The 19,763-nt window shown below is 46.2% G+C and overlaps 2 protein-coding genes across 2 annotated transcripts in view; one reads left to right on the top strand and one right to left on the bottom strand.

Annotated features, from left to right (window-relative positions):
* The window catches only part of Angpt2 (angiopoietin 2), a 51,039-nt gene extending 35,144 nt beyond the window's left edge, over positions 1-15,895 (top strand). The window contains exons 4-9 of the mRNA XM_057752628.1: positions 281-513; positions 2,812-2,942; positions 7,770-7,871; positions 8,986-9,152; positions 12,594-12,724; positions 15,033-15,895. Of these exons, the coding sequence (XP_057608611.1) occupies positions 281-513; positions 2,812-2,942; positions 7,770-7,871; positions 8,986-9,152; positions 12,594-12,724; positions 15,033-15,193 (925 nt within the window). The 3' untranslated portion in view covers positions 15,194-15,895. The remainder of the gene's footprint in view (positions 1-280; positions 514-2,811; positions 2,943-7,769; positions 7,872-8,985; positions 9,153-12,593; positions 12,725-15,032) is intronic.
* Positions 1-19,763, bottom strand: part of Mcph1 (microcephalin 1) — a 193,419-nt gene that overhangs the window by 95,071 nt on the left and 78,585 nt on the right. The window contains exon 12 of the mRNA XM_057752627.1: positions 17,988-18,065. Coding sequence (XP_057608610.1) covers positions 17,988-18,065 — 78 coding nt within the window. The remainder of the gene's footprint in view (positions 1-17,987; positions 18,066-19,763) is intronic.

Raw genomic sequence — 19,763 nt, forward strand, 5'->3', positions numbered from 1 at the left:
AGTATACACATTCAGAAAATGGAGTTATGAGTTGTGAGCAGTCACAGGATTGCAGGGAACAGAACTAGATCTTCTACAAGAGCAGCTAGTGTGTCTAACCATGGAGCCATATCTCTTGCCCCCAGATCTCTCCACTTTATATTGCATTTTAACCAAGCAGAAGTCCAAGAAACAAAAAGATTTATTAGCTTTGGAAATGATGAGATCTTACCAAGCACTTGTCTGGCAAGGTCCCGAGGCCTCTGGGACTCCCTGCACTTACAAACACCTTTCCTGTTAGCTTCCTAGAAAAGAAGGTGCTGGCCATGGAGGACAAGCACAGTGTGCAGCTGCAGTCCATGAAAGAGCAGAAGGATCAGCTCCAGGTGCTCGTGTCCAAGCAGAGCTCAGTCATCGATGAGCTGGAGAAGAAGCTGGTGACGGCCACCGTGAACAACTCAGTCCTTCAGAAGCAGCAGCATGACCTCATGGAGACGGTCAACAGCCTGCTGACCATGATGTCAACCCCGAACTGTGAGTAGACCTCCTTACTCCCAATGACTTACAGTTAGCGGACCCTCAAAACTCCAACAGGATCTCTCTTAGGTGTTTCATCCAGTAGCACAAGACTCTCAGCAGAGGCCCAAGCACAGAGGAGGAGGCAAAGGATGAGGAGAGCATGCATTATACTAATTATCATGAAACACTAACTCCAGTTTGTGTGCATATTCATGTGTGTGCATGTTTATGGGCACATGCATTCACGTGTGTCTAAGCTAGTGGTTCTCAACCTTCTGATGCTGTGACCCTTTAATACAGTTCCTCATGGTGTGGTGACCCCCAATCATAAAATTATTTTGGTTGTTACCTCATAACTGTAATTTGCTGCTATCACAACTCATAATATAGGTATCTGTGTTTTCCAATAATCTTAAGTGACTCCCATGAAGGGGCTGTTTGACCCTCAAAGAGGTTGTGACCCACAGGTTGAGAACTGCTGATCTAGAGGTAGGAAGTTGACCTCTGGTGTTGTTCCTCAGGTGCCATTCATGTTGTCTTTAGGGGCAGTCTCCCACAAGGAACCTGGAGCACAGAGTAGGCGGGGCTTCACCGGACAGGGAGCTGCAGGGATCTCCTCCCCTCCACCTCCCCAGCGCTGAGATTATAGGTGTGCAGCCATGTCTGGCTTTGTTTTGGCTGTAAGTTCTAGAGATCAACCTCAAGTCCCCACGCCTGCAAAGTAGGCCTTTTACCAACAGCTACCACTCCAACCCTCAAAGACAGTTCTGATTCAAGGCTGCAGGGTTCTCATCCTGAGTTAGCTCCCTCATCAGTCAACCAGAGGAGGCTGGCAAGCTATTAAGCTATAATGAATCTTTCTTTCTTTGGTTTTCAAATGGGAAAACTGTCCTGGGCCTATAGGAAGGCTAGAGACACAGGTGAGTGTCCCCTGTTCCCTGTCATTGATGTACGGTTGGTACCATGGCAGCACCAGCTCCTATCTCTTCCCATTCCTTTAAACATATTTAGCCTTCTTCACTGCCGCTTTTACTTGTTACATTCTTTTACATACTGAGGGGTGGGGGGGAGATAGTCTTCAGTCATTAGTTAAAGATGGGACATACCATTCTTCTTTGTAGTGTTTTCCTATAGGATTTTTTTTCTAACTGAATTTGACTTTATTCACACTGTGGTTTATTTCACGATGTTGGCAGGTAGAAATGGCAGGTGGGGAAAGAACGGGAAGTTGAAACAACTAGGGCAGAATTAAAATCTGAAGGAATTTTATAAGCCTGCAAGGTTTGGACTTGAAGAATTTACACACACAGATAAATAGGCATTGTGCTCCCACAGATGTGCAGGCCATTATGCACCCCCAAAGGACACTAAGTATGCCCATTCAACATTGGATGTATGTGTGGATGTGGTGCCTGTGGAGGCACATGTGCGCGCGCTCCTGTACATGCAGGGAAAGGCCTGGAGAAGATGCTGAGTGGCCTGCTTCAGCACTCTCTGCCTTCTTCTCTTGAGACAGAGTCTCTCACTGAACCAGAGCTAGGCTAACAAGCTATAGAAATCCTTCCATCTCCTGTCCCCAAGCATTGTGGTGACAGGTGTGTGCTGCCACACTGGGGATTTTATATGAGTGCTAGGATCTGAACTTTGGTTCTCAGGCTTGCTCAGCAAATACTCTGACCTAACTTGGAGCCCTCTCTTCAGCCTTCCATTTCATACTCTAAGAAAAGATTAAAGACTTAGCCTCAGACACACCAAGAATGGCCAGTGTGTACATTCTGACTTCAGGGGGACAATCAGCGAAAGGGATCTGGGGTTGATGGTAGAGGAATTGCTGTTTCAGGGGCACCCTCCCATAGTTCTTTTACAATATTTGCTCAAGTCTAGTCAAGAGGGGATTTTTTTTTTTTTTAAGGAGTGGTTTATCACAACGCATTATGAAGCACCCTCATTACTTTAGCAGGGAGGGAAGCTGGCAAGGTGGCTCACTGGGTAAAGGTGCTTGCCACCAAAAATCCTGTGTTAGAGCCTAGGGCTCTCATGGTGGAAGGAAAGCCGACTCCTGCAGATTGTCCTCTGACTGCCACAGCCACACAAGGCACATCTGTGAGCACATCTATGTGTAGACACACAAATAAATACATTTGAGCTAATTGTACTAATTTTCCAAAGTGACAGGAAAACATGCTTCAAGAGTAACTCTGGGGCAAGTACAGTCTGTCCTGCTAACACGAGAACAAATGACTAAGTATTGAATAACAGGCTTCTCTCCATTCACAAACGCCACTGAAATGCCCCGCTGCTTTTTAAACACAGCTAAGAGCTCTGCTGCTGTCCCCAAAGAAGAGCAAAGCACCTTCAAAGACTGTGCAGAAGTCTTCAAGTCAGGCCTCAGCACCAGCGGCATCTACACGCTGACCTTTCCCAACTCCACAGAGGAGATCAAGGTAAGAAAGGACGCCTTACAGCGGCCATGGGGGCACCCCTGAGTCACTGAAAAGGCCAAGGAACCCCTGAGCACCCATTCCGTGCCCTTCCCAGGCACACACTGAGGGCTCTGCTGTTGCTGGGTACAGAGCAGGGATGTTGAGCATGGCCTGCAGCTCTACCTCCCTCTGTAAGCATGTCCTGCTGAAATGACGAGACAGTCGGATGTCCCCCACCCCACCCCTGACCCCAGGTGCTGGCATCACCTCATTCATTTTAATGAATATCTCTTCCCCAAACTGAAGTTGGGTTAGCCAGAGTCTGTCCTTCAACCTAAGCAATAGTTGCACTCCTTCCTGGAGGAACGCACTGAGAACACACCTAACGCAACTGTTCTGAAGGGACTAATTTGCACACACTTCCCTTCTTGTCATACAAACTGCAGAAAGATCTGCACTTAGCAGCCAAAGTTGAATAAAGTCAGTCGCTTTTTCTGAGGCAGGAGGATTCCTTGGGTCCAGATGTTCAAGGTTAGCTTGATAACTGAGACCCTTTCGAAACACAATGCCAAAACAAAAATACTTTTACTGCTTTGAAAGATTTCTTTGGCACTACTGGTTACTTTTTTTTAGACTGCATGTGGGCTGAGCAGAGCACACATTACCAGCCCCTTTAGCATCAGGCTTGCTTCACACCAGGACCTGCTCACAGGGTCCCCAGGAAGCTCAGGGCTCCACAGCTCATGTGGGAAGACTATGACCCCATTCAATGCAGTCCAGACGTCCTGAGCACACTGTCCATGGGTGCAATTCTTTTTCCTCTCATATGGGGGAGTTCAGTTCAGTACCTGTTCTCTCTGTAGAAAGCATTCAGAACCCCAGCCCTGTCCAGCAGGGTAGGTTAACTAACACACAGGCAGACCAGGCCATCCACAAGCAGTCTGGAATACTGACGTACCATGAATAAGCCCAGGTAGACTGTATTTCAGATAATCACTTCCTGTAACTTCCCTGAGAGGTCTGACGAGGTAGAACGACATTGCCCAAGAATCAGTGCGAAGGGTCATGTGAATGCTGGACAGCTGTACATGCCCCTTGTTGTCAGGTATGCTTGCATCTACAAGTAAGAGCAGCTACGCCCTGAGCCAGCATCACTTCAGGAAGTACATGGGATGCTGTGTAAAAACAGAAATATCAGAGGCTCCTGGAAGCAGTATCTTTTTGAACTTAGTATTATCTTCAGAATTTAGCATGCTATCAAAGAAAAATACAAGCATTTAAGTGTTTAAAGATGTGGAATTTGAAGCAGTAACATACACTTCGATTATGAATTGAAAAGTAAATACTGTACTATTTAGGATAATACTTTGCAAAGAAATCTCTCTAATTCATTCATGCTGCTTTAAACCAACCTTGGAAATTGGTTAATGTCCCTGGTGGCCTAGAAGCAGAGCACCAGGAGGAGGAGGGAAACTGTATAGCTTGCTGCAGATGAAAAACCAGTAACCCCAGGCTGAGCGTCTCCACCGGCTCTGCTATGCAGCTTGCAAGAGAGTTCTTTGCATTCTGGTGTCTGTCACCAGATGTCTGCCTGCTCTTGGCCTGGTAAGAATGGGGACAGGAGCACCCAGAATGGACAGAGGCTATGAGCGCACTGTGAATACTGGAACCACACTGTCACATGGTCACACTACTCTTGGGATGCTTTTCTGGGTTAGTGCCATTTCCTGCCAAACACCATGCTACCCTCAGTTTGACAGGGACAAAGACGGAAAGAGCCAGCACTTTGGGTTATGTGTCTAGGTCATGCTTAGACACAGATTTATAGTCCTCTCAGATATTCTCAGTGAGACTAGATCTCTTTACACAGCAGGGGACAGTAAGTTTTCACAACCTTGATTTCTTTTCTAAAATACCTGGTCTATGGGTGGTGTGATGGCCTGGTGGGTGAATGCCCTTCAAGCCTGGTGGGCTGAGTGTGGCTGGATCAAAGGATGGAAGGAGAGAATCAACTCTCAGAAGTCATCCTCTGACTGCCGCTTGCATGCTTCCCCTCCACACAGAGACACGCACAGAGAGACAGACCGAGACACACACACACACACACACACGCACACAGATTGTACATATGCTAATAACAAAGATTTAAAAAATTGAAATAACTGGGCTGAATTTTGCTGTTACCTGCAAACGCCCTTGCAGACTTGGAGTCCCATAAATGACAATGTGACCTTGTGCTGCTGACCTGTCACCCCACCTAGCATGATATGACAGACAAAGCATAATGCCAGAAATGGCCCTGGACAAAATAATACATGGAGCCTGCACAGAGGTCACAGCAGACACGGTCATCTCATTCAAAGGAAATAATGCTCACATCAAAGGCTTTAGGACTGCAACTTTACATCTGGTTCATTTAACTAATTTACATTTACGTTAGGTTTTCATGTATGTAGGATACACAAGGCAAAAGGGGATCCGTGAGAAGCACAGGCACACGCTTTGCTAGTCAGAAGCACAATTGCTTCCTTCCCCAGATTGCTCAGGCCAAGACTCCTGATGCTCATGGATGTCTGCTATTTATTCACTCCAGCACGGCCTGAAGCTGGAGCACAGCACTTAACTCAAGCATCACTGCTGAAGAGCTTCAGGCTCTGGGTCCTCGTGCCAGGCCCAGGCACGCAAATCAAAAGCACTAAGCGCCTCCAGGTTTGTTGTAACGGAAGCGGGCATGCCTTGACTGAGTACCACTGCCTTTCAGATCTAGTCTGCTCCTTGTCGTTTATCCCTGAGCATCTCCTGGCTCTGTGGATGCTATACTAGAATACTATCTCTTGCACAAATTTCACAGCCCAGTGAACCGTGATTCTCTGTTTTCCACAGTGCTTTGTTCTTCATTTCTTAAAAATCTGGACAAAGTATTAAGAGAATGTTCTAGTAACTTTGTCATGGTCACTAATGGAGTCAAAGACAAGAAAAACACGGTTCGCGTAATTTATTTATGTACTAGCAGTGACCCTCAAAGTTGGGAGTTATGCTTCTGACTCCCACAGAGCAAAATGGTCCTCTAAGCAGGAAAGAGACTTCTTTAAATACCACCCATCAACTACCTCCATTGTAATGATTCCGACCCCATGGAATCAGAAGTTATTAGAACACAGTGGGCTCACTACAAACATTTCTTCCCATCTATCAACATGCCACTGAAGATGCTGGGCAGTTAACTTCTGTGCACCACCACTCAGTCCTTACCCTAGTGTAGCTGGTTCATCAGTGTGCTAAGGAGTTTTAAGAAGAAATATCGACACAATGGTACAACACTGTTCAGCTGGTTGATTGCAGGCAAATAAGAAGGAGGACCTCATGAACTGACTTCAGCGTGGATCTGGGCTAAAGGACTTTTTGTCCATTGACAAAAGGCTCATGTTTTTCTGCTTTGGGCAGCATGAGCATGATGTCATGGAAAAGGGATGATGGCTCAAATCCTACTCACCACTACCAGCTGGGTAACTGACCAGAGGAATCGGTGTTAAATCAACTGTGTCCAGAGTTTGCAGTGGTGGTGAAAATGCAAGGGACACAAATGACAGTGGCTAATTAACAAACACAGCATCAGTACATGACGGCAACCGGGGGCAGACCCGTTATATGCATTTGTATAATTTCACTGAGGAAGTAATCTCCTTATAAGTAAACACAACTTTGTTTCACCCCAGTGTCAGTGGGGCAGGCGACATGAGCTCAGAGTCTTCATGGAGAGGGAGAATGGTGCTGGACAGACACCTCAACAAAGCAGCCCACTAAGAGTCTCAAGGTCCACAAATGTCAGGGCCAACAACATGGATTCCTGGGGGCTTGGTTCCTTGTAGGTAACACAAACAAACAGGATGAGAGGCTCTCATGACGCTTTAGCTCTTGTCCCTACGATCCTAACTCACAAATATAGAGTAGTTATATTTAGTCTAACCCTGGAAAAATGGTCTCCTTAGTATGCAAAGACCAAGACACTCAACAAAGAAAGAATATTCATAACTGGTTGTGAACCTTACTATTCATACCATGTGTGCTGTAGGGAAATTATCTTATTTTCTGGAAAACTTTTGTTTTTGGTACTACTGTAATTTTATAATTGAAAAATATTATAATCTTATTTTCAAGGGTTTTTAATTATACAATAAAACTCCAGCTGAGTTGAAATTAAGCATGCAAGTCCAAAGAATTTTGTGTTCTGGACAAAATTTTTTAAGACCACTGAGGCAGTTTAAAAGCAGAAATAAAATACTGGGGAAAAATGCCACAGGCAGCAAGGGACGTGTGCAGAAGACTAAACGCAAACCCCCATGTAGGAGCTGCCTAGCCAAGCTGGGTCACACGGTGCTGGCACTCCAGAAGCCCCAGGCCCTCATGGGCAGGAATCCACCAATAAACTGGCGTTTTCTGCACACAATGGAAGTCCCACAGCTCCAGAGCATGGGAATGTGATGAGAGGTTGGTACTGTAGTGACAGAGCAGTAACTCTGCAGTGTGGACGTAGCTGGCAGCGAGGGTTGTCAAAGCTGTGAACATAAGTCTCTGGTTTTCTACGTGTTGCAGATGTGGGATCTGAAGGGAATCTACCAGGCTCTTGATCACAAGGAGTCACTCCCCAAAACAACTCTGGGGTAGGACTCTTTAGCCAGAGCCCATGACGAGGAGTCCACTTTTCACCCGTGTGTCATGTTACCCTGCTGCGTGTCGACCATCACCATTCTAAACGCTTCCAGTACACTCTAAGAATCTGACAATTTACCCCTCAGAACAACGGTCACCATCGCTCACCATGCGATGACTGTGTGCTTTTTCCTGTAGGCCTACTGTGATATGGACACGAGTGGAGGAGGGTGGACAGTCATCCAGCACCGGGAAGACGGTACCGTTGATTTCCAGAGAACGTGGAAAGAATATAAAGAGGTAAGGAGGCGTGCTAAGCCACCGCGAAAAAAATACTTTCCCCCAAAGTAACTGAAATATAATACAAAGCACCCCAGGCAAGCTGCTCTGTTGGAGGCTTAATGTCTTAATGGCATAATTAATAATTAATGGCAGAAACATCACTATTATAGTTACATCCCAGGGTGCCTAGCTGAGTTGAGCTATTACAATTATATCTCTGCTCATGGTCATGTCAGTGGCTTTAAATATTCTAACAGCAGTTTCCTTCTGAGAACAGCTCAGTTCCTTAAATTTGACTTTTTTAAAAATTTATTTTTATTTTATGTTCATTGGTGTTTTCTCTGCATGTTTGTCTGTGTACGGGTGTCAGAAACCCTGGGACAGATATGTGTAAGTTACAGATATGTGTAAGCAGCCACATGGGTACTGAGAATTGAACCTGGGTCCTTTTGAAGAGCAGTTAGTACTCTTAACCACTGAGCTATCTCTCCAGGCCTAAATTTGACCTTTAAAAATCTATTTCCTGAGCCGGGCAGTGGTGGTGTACACCATTAATCCCAGTACTCAGGAGGCAGAGGCAGGCGTTTCTCTGTGAGTTTGAGGCCAGTCTGAATTACAAAGCAAGTTCCAGGATAGGCTCCAAAGCCACAGAGAAACCCTGTCTTGATAAAACCAACATCAAAAATCTATTTCCTGAGCTGGGGACATGACCCATGCATAAAATACTTGTTATGTAAGTGTGGTTACCTAAGTTTGAATCCTCAGAACCCATATAGAGCTTGGACATGGTGACCTTCACCTATAACCCCATGCCAAAAGGAGAGACAAAGACATGTGAGTCCCCAGAACCCAGTGGGCCAGCTAGCCTTGTATGTGCAGTGGTGAATGAGACACAGGTAGAAGGCTAGAGCTAATACCCGAGGTGTTGGTGACTTCCACAAACACACCGTGGTACAAATTCACCCCGTTCCCTGTTTCTCTGTCTCTCTCTTTCATAATGAATTAAAATCGTCCCTGTGTATAAGACCTTACATTTCCAGTAGGGAGTAGCATCTGCTGACCGCATGATAAGCGGATGGATTCCAGACACAAAGAACAACCAGCAGGCTAACTGAAGTGCTCTTGGCCGCAGGGGTTCGGGAGCCCTCTGGGAGAGTACTGGCTGGGGAACGAGTTTGTCTCACAGCTGACCAACCGGCAGCGCTACGTGCTTAAGATCCAGCTGAAGGACTGGGAAGGCAACGAGGCACACTCGCTGTATGAGCACTTCTACCTTTCCAGTGAAGAGCTCAACTACAGGTAAGTAAGCTGTCACTGAGGAAAATCCAGAAACTAAGAGCCACATTCATCCAAACACGATGCAGAACTGTTCCGTATTGCACTGCTCTCTCTTAGAGGCGCTGCACTGCTCCAGCTTCAAAAACACTAGCAATATAACTCCTTAGTGTCGCACTTGTCTAGCATGGGCAAGACCCACAATTCAGTTCCTAGGAGACAGAAGACAGACTTCTAACCATGGTCAGACAACATGCAGGAAACCGTGAGGGTGGTTTTGTAGCTGTTGCTTTCCTGTGTGTGCATGGCAGACAGCACGCAATTCAGAGCCCCATGTAGAATTAGGGAGCACGAAATAGCCCTTTGATATATATTTTGTATAACAGCAGACATGCTGTTTTCTTCCTAAAGGTATTAACTTAGACCTCCCCCCTTTTTTTTTGAAGTTTAAACAACTGTGTTCGATTCCAAATTAAAGAGTAGAAAGCACACCTGAGTCCCGGTGCCTCCTTAGTGGCTCATTCCCCCCAGCCCCCATCTGACAACAGTAACCAAATGCTCCAAGGGCACGGGCAGCCCTGACTACACACTCTGCTGTAAAGCATGGTTAGGAGATCAGCAAGGACTTGGTTTTCTGTGTGGACGACCAGAGTCACGCATGAGGTTGTGGTGTCAGTGTGTACAGACAGCGTGCTCTCAAATCCAGGTTCCACAGGGGTGTTGGGCAGGAAGGGTGGGATGGTAGCACCAAAGAAACAGATGGAAGCACAGCTGAGCACAGGCATCCCAAGAATGCGGGCACCTGTTGCCTGTGTTCACAGAGCACGTAGCAAAGCTACTGAAGCCACAGAGGGCAAGTGACGCACAACAGGCACTCCACAAACAAAGCCATGGCCCACAGTGCCACCTCCACGTCAGTGGCGCCCAGGCCTGTGGAGAGGAAGCCTGACTACGATGTCCTTGGCTGGTGTCCTGCGGAGGTCACAGTGGACAGCACAGGGAAGCCGGCTCAGAGTCTGGGGCCTGACCTGAGAGCTACGTGCTGCCCACAACAGCCTGCGGGTGAGGATTCAGAAGCTGTTTTCAAAACAGACCAGGCCTAATGTGACTTTGGAACAGTTGGGGAGGCACTCAGTGACCTTCTAGCACAGCTCAGGCTTCTCTGGAGCAGGGAGATGAATGGGAGGAGATGCACTGTCCCTGTCCCCAGCAGGTCGCACCTGACCACAGAGCCTAGCAGTTACGATTCCGAGACACACGTGCTCTTCATTGTGCTAACTCCAAACTAAACATTTCCTCAACTGGCAGCAGCTAGGAATCTACAATAGAGGAATTAACTTTTTTAAAGATGAAAGAAACACAGAAATGAAGAATTAGCTTGTTTACATAAGGAGATTTTACTAAATGGGTCAGCACCCTTGCACACTGACATAATAAAAATATGTTAAGCTGAGGTTCCTTTGGAAATGCAAACACAGTTTGAATATGCTATTTGAAAAGAAAACCCGCTGGTTTTGAGGCTTAATTTATTTGGAAGTGTAAAACAAATACTCTATAAAAAATCGCTACAGTGATTAGCAGGACGATAATATGGTAGGTGGAGCATGTGTGACTGAGGCACACACCTGACTGTGCTTCTCGCCAACGAGAAAAGGCAGAAAATTGAAAGTGTATAAGAAAGGGGTATGTAGCGATTGGATAATTAGTTGGTGGGCCTGCCTGACGCCTGCCCCCCTCCCCCGTCACCCCAGAATTTATGGAGCCCAAGCTGGTCTTGAACTTTCTATGTAGCCAAGGATGACCTCAAACTCCATATCCTCCAGCCCCCACCTTTAAATGCTAGGATCACAGGCATGGGCGCTGTCATGGCTGGTTCACGGCTGCTCTTGATAACAGATTTGAGAGAATGCCTGTATCTGGTAGGCTTCCAAAGGATTTAAAATTGAACAGCCTTTCAAATAGAGACTAATAAAAATAGCTTTCTCTCTTATATTACTTGCCTTTGGGGGACACTTAATGAGTCCCCTGAGCATTGATCTTTCAAAGAAGACAAGAGACTGAAAAGGAAGACAAGCCTTAAGGGAGGCTGCTGCAGGTTAGCACATATCCGGCCTGCCTAGGCTTAAGGAGAAGGACCGGAAAGAAACGTGTTTCAGAATCCCAAATACCAAAGAGCTAGGATTCCACACACTGCATCCGGTGTCCCGGGTCTGCCATGAGCACTCACTGTATATACCTGTGGCAGAGCCCTGGGTAGTGGTCCCTCCTCTCTGCCTGTCCCCACATGAGGTTCTGACAACTGAATCCCAAGGTGCTTATTGGCAAGGGCAGAAAGTTTTACAAAGAAGAGTACATTTAGGGGCTCAAAGGACACTTCCCGGTCACCACTGCAGGGATTCCCCTTATGGCAAGTCGGCGCAGAGCCTCTTCTGTCTAGATCTCATCATGTCATGGCGTTTAGCATGCTGGTCTCCCAGAGCTGGGCACTGGCATGCCAAGGCACCAACATGATATCCTCGCAGCCTTGCTACCACATGTGAAACCCAGCTCTGGCCTGCCTTGCACCCTCTGCCCACAGGCAGTTTGCAACAGTGATATAATAGTCTACAGAACTGTATGTTCTAACTGGGCATGCTGTACATGTCTAAGTCCAGCACTTGGGAGGCTTAGGCAGGGGACTGCCACAAGTTCAAGGTCAATTTGCACTGCACAGTGAGTTCTAGGCCATCGTGAGCTATAGTGTGCAACCCTGTCTCAAAATCAAAACACTAAACAAACAAATGATTACGCTTGTCCTTTTTCTTAGACTTCCCTTGTTGGCACAGTTGCCTGCTGCCAGCTACACTTTGGCTATGATCAGGTGTCTGAGCACTGACACTGACTCCCTTCCTAACAGGGAACAGTTTATTATACCAGCGTTCAGAATCAAGGCAAAGCAGTTGCAAGGATTTACTTTCTATACAGCACCGGAGATCTATCCCAAACTCAAGACCCGCTCTATATCTCCTAGTCTCTCCATCCTAACTCCCACCCGTTCGGAACACAGAGAGGGTATCCGGGCATTCCAGCATTCCAGAACCCATTCCACAGGGACTGTGGTTAGGGGTCTGTAGGGACACCGCTTTGTGCTGCAGTCCCCCCTCGCCCCCGCACCCCACAACTGCTTCTATTCATGTGGAGGCACTAGGAAAATGAATACAAAGCCCCACCAATTCCTGCTGATACTGATGCAGCAATGTGTTGAAGTCGTCATGAAAACATCCCTCTTGGTCGGAGGGTTTGATGATAAGTTGGTTCCTGTTTATACCAGTGCAAAATATTTTGTACAGAGGAGGCACTGGAGTGCACTAGCCGGCCCGAGTGCATTCTGTAGAATGGAATTCTTCACCATGAGAAATTTTCCACTACGGTGAATCAACAACCCCAGCCAGTGACAGTTTTTATTTTTTCCTTTGCACGTTCCAGGATTCACCTTACGGGACTTACAGGCACCGCAGGCAAAATAAGCAGCATCAGCCAGCCAGGAAGTGATTTTAGCACAAAGGATTCGGACAACGACAAATGCATCTGCAAGTGTTCCCAGATGCTCACGGGAGGTAGGCAACTCTTCCTATTTGTGTTGGCGAGGAGCAACTTCAGAGCCTAGAAGGCTCGCCGTGTGGCGCTCAGACTGGCATGGGGACAGTGGCCTTACTTTCCTGAGAAATCATGCTAGCTGGACATAAGTACACTGTTTTTTCTCCTTTTGGCCCACGTGTGAAGTGAGACCATGACATGGAGCTGGAGCTGTCACTAGGCCAACAGTGTGTTCTCAGGAATCTCTGGAGTGAGCCCGGGAAATTAAGTGGATATGTGATATCCAGTGAGCTCTCCAGACGCTGTGCGCATTGACCAGATGAAAGGGGGATGATTTAGCTCCATCTCACTTCATTTCTGTTTAATTGAACATCCGGTCAAGGACTTCTCAGCTGTCTCTTTCTTGTCAAGAGAGAGTGGGCAGGGGAGAGCTCAGTGGGTAAGGGACCTGATACATAAACACGAAGACTGTGCTCAGGTCTCTAGGATCCCTGGGAAAATCGGAGTATATGGTGTGCTCCTCAATCCCCGTGCTGGGGCTTGAACTCATGAGTTTCAGTTTGGTAAGAAACTCTAGCTCAGGTCTGGGAGATGGCTCAGCCCATAAGGTGCTTGCTGTCAACTGACAACCTGAGTTTGATCCCTGGGTGCCTCGTGGTGAAAGGTGAGAACTGCTTCTCCCAAGTCATTTCCTGATCGCCACAGCAATGCTGCGGCATGACCCCACCATAAATAAATAAAATTTAATTAAAAAATAAAAAGGTAGGTTGCTGCTAAGATAAGAAAAAGATCCAAGCTTGACTCACATGTACTCGTCAGTCAAGAATCCTCTGTCAACAGTAACAAGAAGATTTATTTGCAAAAATGAAATGAAATTCAGAGCTTAAAATTCCACAGAAGGACTAGGACCTTGGAGTTCATGGGCGAACAGAGTGGCCACTTGGTGGCATGAGTTGTCCCCATTGGTTGTAATTATTCAAAGGAAAAAATGCTACTGAACTGATTTCGGAAGGGGCTAGACGCTCTCACCTCGCTGCAACAATCCACTTTAACATCAATGACAAGGGCGGTGGGTTCTGGGGCTGCGACACACTTAATCCCAAGTCCTGCTGCCATTCCCACACTGAGACCTCTCTGGAGAGGCTGGCTGTTTCCAGACCACCCGTGTGCTGCTACTCCAGAGAGCAGGAGAACTGCTTCATAACCAAGGACACAATCTATTTATTTACCTAGTTCAAGATTTAGGGGCTGAGAATGGAGCTGGGGAGGAGGCAAGCAGCCAGGGAAGGAAAATGGGAGGTCTGGGCTGAAAGAGGCCACTTTCCAAGCCATGGGCGGGCCTGTGGGGAAGCTGGCCTGTGGAGGAGACATTTGCAGGATGGGGCATGGATGGTGCCTGAAGGTTAAGGCAGATCTGTTACTGACACTTCTCCACCTTCCAAGGGTTTTGTACAACACAGAGTCTTCTTATAGACCTCCATTTATCAGAATCACCAGCTAGGACTGTCTCCAGCCAGCAGTGTCCAGGGAAACAGCTGCACTCCATAGGAACTTGGAGAAGCTGCCCTCCTGTGTCCCACTTGCCCTGAGATAGCCTCTCAGTTGGTATTCCATCTACATTCTTTACTATCAATTCTTGTCATTGTTTTCTGTATTTAAAGACAAACATGAATACTATCACGTAATCTCATGTAATCGGTGTCTTTCCCACTTGAGGCTTAGAGATGAATTCAGATTAGTACACCATCCACGTTACTGCTTCATATGGCAAATCCTATCACCAACTCTGCTCCTATTTGTGGGATCCGGAGCGACCATGAAGAAGGTCCTTGCTATGCCTGACTCTCCCTTAGCACTCCTCCTTATAGCCTTAAAGTTTCTTTTTCCCTAGCTCCATGGAGCACTGGGCACTTGGCTTCTATTCCAACCAAAACAATTTGATGGAGGGAGTGAGAATCGTTTGGTCCATCCTGCTGTTAAGACTCCTATATATACCTCCAGTTTCACCATGTCTTTACCCCACCAATGTAGTCATGGATGACAGACAGGCTTCTCACACAGCACTGACCAATATTTCTCCATGCTGCAAGGCTTCGGCACAAAAGGAGCTAGAAAGTGTGTAAGAACACATGCAACAATGAAACTGTGACTGCACAGGTGTGAAGTGTGTGTCTGGGGAGTGAAGAATCAGTGTGGCTTTTCTTACACTGTGAGGGTGTGTATGCACCTTCTTTGAAGCCGAAAACTGATGAGCACACCTGAGCCCTCCTCCCCGCGCTGACACGGTGCCACCACCCACTCCTAATTCCTTCTGTTTCACTTTCACAGGATGGTGGTTTGATGCATGTGGTCCTTCCAACTTGAACGGACAGTACTATCCACAAAAGCAGAGCACGAATAAGTTCAATGGTATCAAGTGGTACTACTGGAAGGGGTCCGGCTACTCGCTCAAGGCCACAACCATGATGATTCGGCCGGCAGATTTCTAAATGCCTCCTATACTACCAGAAGAGTGTACTGTGTCCAAAGATTAACCCAAAGCACTGAGAGACACCAATGCACAGCAGTTCCTTTCTCCATCAGGAGGTGCTTCCGGGGGTGGGGAGGATCTCTGTGTTCCAGATTGAAGCACAACACTTAAGCCTGCACCAGAAGCCAACTTAAGGCAACCCAAAGGCACTGTGGTCCAGAGAAACACCTGGGGAAGGTGGCGTTGAGGCTGAGAACCAGAGGGACAGTATGCAGACTGCCCCAAGGAAGGACGTTACGTGAGAGTTCATCAGTCAATAACTGGAAAACAGAACTTAGAGAAGATAATCTTGGAATCACCTCCGAGCACGCGTATAGATTGTAGGAATATGCATCACAGCTGTCACGGTGACAGACTGTATCCCCTCACCATGGCAGCGAGTATCCAGATTCTCTAAGTGCTGGCTACAGGTTAATATCTGGAGAAGCACAGTGCATTGTTTTCCTCTTAGGTGCCTTACATTTTCATTTGAAAACAACACATTTACCCATCTTCGACGGCTTAGTCTTTAATGGCTGGATATTACTTCCTACATGGTGAAAATGCCCCCTCTCTGGAATCAGCACCACGCGGTGCCACGCTGGTGCATGTGGAGACTGTACTATTTTGTTTTCTGCCTGGCTGATAAATATGAAGGTATTTTTAGTAATTAAATATAACTTATTAGTTGAGGTGATTACGTTTAATTTTTATGATAACATTTACAATTCTGTTCTTTGGTGTCACATACAAAACAAACCCAAGCCTCATGACAAGGAAGATTGCTTTAGTAAAAAAAACACTATTTCATGATGACGAGACCTCACCGCTGGGTTAGTGTGTTCTATCCCAAAGATCTGCTCCCTAGTTTAAGAAGATATGTTTTAGAAAATGAAACTAAGTCTTGATTTTTGTGGTTGAGGGAAACCATCCCACTTGAGACAAAACCGAAGTGTTTGAGAATGCAAAATCAAACTGTCCTGTTCATAGTATCACCAGAGGCTTTTAGGAAGTTTCAGAACACAACTTGATGCCTGGAACTGTTGAACCCTAATTCCTCCTGTCCTAACTTCTCAGAAGTTTGCAGAGTGCTGTCTCTATCAATGAGCACCTGCACAAAGCAATGAGATGCAGTTTCTCAGGTGTCTTCCTTACCTGTCCATCTGCCCTTCTCTGTGTCCAGATTTGGTTTGGTTTTGTTTTTTACATTTCTCTAACCCCATGGTTCTCAAACTTCCTAATCCAGTGGTCCATTAATACAGTTCCTTATATTTTGGTGACCCCCACAACCTAAAATTATTTCATTGCTACTTTATAACTGTTGCTACAATTATGAATCCTAATGCAAGTATTTGATATGCAGGTTATCTGATAAGCTAACCCCCAAGGGGTTGTGACCCACAGGTTGAGAAACACTGCTCTAACCCATTTTCTTTCAGGCAGCCTTGGTGATAGAAACCCTCACACACTGCTCTGGGCTCCAGTCAATCCGCAGACGCGGGTGGCCAAGGCACCCTCTCTTCTGCCATGCTTCGTTTCCTACCAACTAACTCCAGAGTAAAGAACTCTTCCCTGCTTTCTGACCGCTGCTTCTATTATTACATTTAGGGAACACCAACGGGGCCAACATGGCTCTGTACCCAGTTAAAACATCTGACACCAGAACAACATCCCACAGCTTCAGACAGCAGTAAGGTTCCTGAAGGACCACAATGACAGGAAGTGAGGTGGTAGAAGGATTGCCTAGGGACCCAGAACAGCACTCTGCATTTACATCAGTCTCTCATGAAGGCAGGAAGAAGAATTCCAAAGGCAAACCTCCTGTGCGACTCAGAATTATATACACTCTCTCAGGTCAGAGAATGGGAGGAATTCAGGCTTCTATTTTATACTTCGGCTCCTTACACAGTATTTTAAACAAACAAACTTACTGGGAAGAATATTTTTTTCTGTTCTTAAGAAAACATTTACAAAGTTGAAAGGAAATCAAAACAGTAATCTCAAAAATGAAAACAAAACAATGCAGCGAGCTAGATGACTGAGCGATTGGGGGGCAGAGTTCAGCTTCCTGCTGGGTCCCCGGCACAGGGCCACTTGGACAGCTACGTAAGAGCACCGGGGACAGCCAGAACGGCCACTGCCTTTCAGAGACTCATCTTTCCAAATGATAAACTGTCCCAAACCAGACAACATGTTTGGGAACAAAAGCCAACTTCTGTATAACCCTGTTTCCAGTCAAACCTTAATTATCAGAGAAGTCAGAATAATTGGCAATTGTTTAGAATACTTAAGAGTCCATAAAGGTAGAATTTAGGACAAACCTCAGACTAAGACCACATCACTAGTCTGGCAGGCCAAGATTTTTATACCTGTCAACTTTATCTGTATTAGCATTAGTTTTAAGAGTTGTCTTTTATTTTTAAAATTTGTTTTCTAGAGTCCCACAGGTTTTCATAATTAAATTATTATTTTTTTCTTTTTTCTTTTGGAGAAAGGTCTTACCTTATAACCCAGGTTAGCAATGAATGTGCAACAACCACCCCAGTTCAGTTTCCCGAATCTGGACTGCCAGCGTAAGTGAACAAGCCTTTCCACAGTGATATTTCTCATGCGCTTTACAAGTTTTCCCATGTGAGCTCACAAATCAGTGAACAGAGGCACTAACTTCTAGGGTGACATCCTTTTAGTCTGAGCGAGACCACCCATAACCTAAGACACGGTGTTTCCTAAGATCACCACACTGCATCTCCCACCACCGCACAGTGCTGACTCACCGGAGCTGCAGGGAAGGACTGAGAGAGTTCAAAAGGCTCCTCAGAAATCCAGTGACCCAATTCTAAAGACCACAGCACCTATAAGGGACACAACACACAGGGAACATTAGTCACAGGTTGATTTGACTGTTGGGGGGCAGGTCAAAGTCACTTTGATTAGAACAAAAACAAAGTCCTCTGAAAGCCTAGCAAAGATGAACATTGCAGGCCTGAAACCCAGTCACCCCAATACTAGGGTGCTTTGGGAAGCTTTATGCTACCTACCTGTTACAGTCATTAACAAACACATATTAAAAAACCATCTCGCTATGTTTGGAAATGGGGGCCAGTACCCAGCTTCTGCTACTGAGCTAAGATACTCACCAGAAGCAACATAAGAAGCAGAGAGGTTATCGAGGCTCACAATTCAAGGGCACAGTCCTTCATGGCAGGGAAATCAAGGCAGCAGAGCTTAGGTAGTGGTCACACTACACCCAAAGTCAGGGAGCAGGACGAATGCCAAATGCATGATCTTAGCTTGATTCTCCTTTTTATGTGGTATAGGACTCAAGCTTAGGGCATAGTGTTGCCCTGGGTTAGGATGGGTTTGATCACTCAATGAACCCAATAAAGAACATCTCACACAGGCACAGACAGAGACTTATCTAAACAGGATAATCCCACAAGTGTGCCTAAAGTTGGTCTCCTAGGTGATTTCGTATCCTGTTAAGTTGACAAAACTAATTCAGTATCTTAATGAAACCAATATTTGAACGCTATCCTGCTTTTATATGAAATGCTGTGTGTTAGAAATATGTTTTTAATTCATTGTCCTCTAGAATCCTCCACAAACATTCCACGATTTTATGAATAAAAAAAATAAAGTGAGGGCTGGGGCAATGAGTCAGTTGGTGAAGTGCATGCTGCACAAGCAGAAAGACCTGATTTCTAGCGGCAGAAGCTGTATGAAGGGGGTGTGAGGCACATGTGTGCTGCTGGGCTGGGTGGGGTAGTGCTCTGGAAAGGTGGTGAGGAGGATTGTGGGTGATGGCTCAGCACATGGCTGAAACCGGAGAGTCAGCGAGCATGTCTACAAGACAGGAGAAGCAGCTATGAGGGTGCTGAGCTCAAGACAATAAATGAGAATGGAGGACACCATGGGAAAGTAGCAGTGTGTTCACAGGAACCCTGCTCAAGGAAAATACCACATTTTCAATTAGCTCCCTGTGGTCACAGACATTTTGTCATTTAACTCCCTTTTTTGTTTTCTCCTAACTTTTACTGTCCAAGTGACACTGGAGGGAAGGAAGATAAGGGGAGAGGATAGGAGAGGAGAAAGGAGGGGAAGGGAGAGAGGGGAGAGAAGGGGAGAGAAAGGAGGGAAGAAGAGCGGAGGGGAGAGAGGGGAGAGAGCAGAGCAGAAAGATCTTAAAGTTCAATAACTGGGTTAAAAGCATTCATGTTACACAGTGTTCCCCCACTGCTCTCAGCTATCCTGGGCTATCTATCCTTTAGAGATACGCTATCAATACTGTGGGTCTCCATGACCTCATAGACTCAACCCAGGAGATAAAATGCAGTTTCAACATCAGGTTCATGTCAACATGTGGCCTGGTAGACTCCTGTGGTGGGAAAAGCGGTATACCAGTGAGAGGCCAGGAGTCAGCTGCAGAAATGTGTGTGGCACTCAAGTTCAAACTCAACCCACATTAAAATGTCAACTGAACCTAAACAACTTTGTGGAGGAATTCGTCCTCTCTGACTTTACTACTTTCTAAATGTTAAGAAAATAAAATT

The sequence above is a fragment of the Chionomys nivalis genome, chromosome 20 (assembly GCF_950005125.1).
Source record: "Chionomys nivalis chromosome 20, mChiNiv1.1, whole genome shotgun sequence".
In the NCBI taxonomy this organism is placed as follows: domain Eukaryota; kingdom Metazoa; phylum Chordata; class Mammalia; order Rodentia; family Cricetidae; genus Chionomys; species Chionomys nivalis.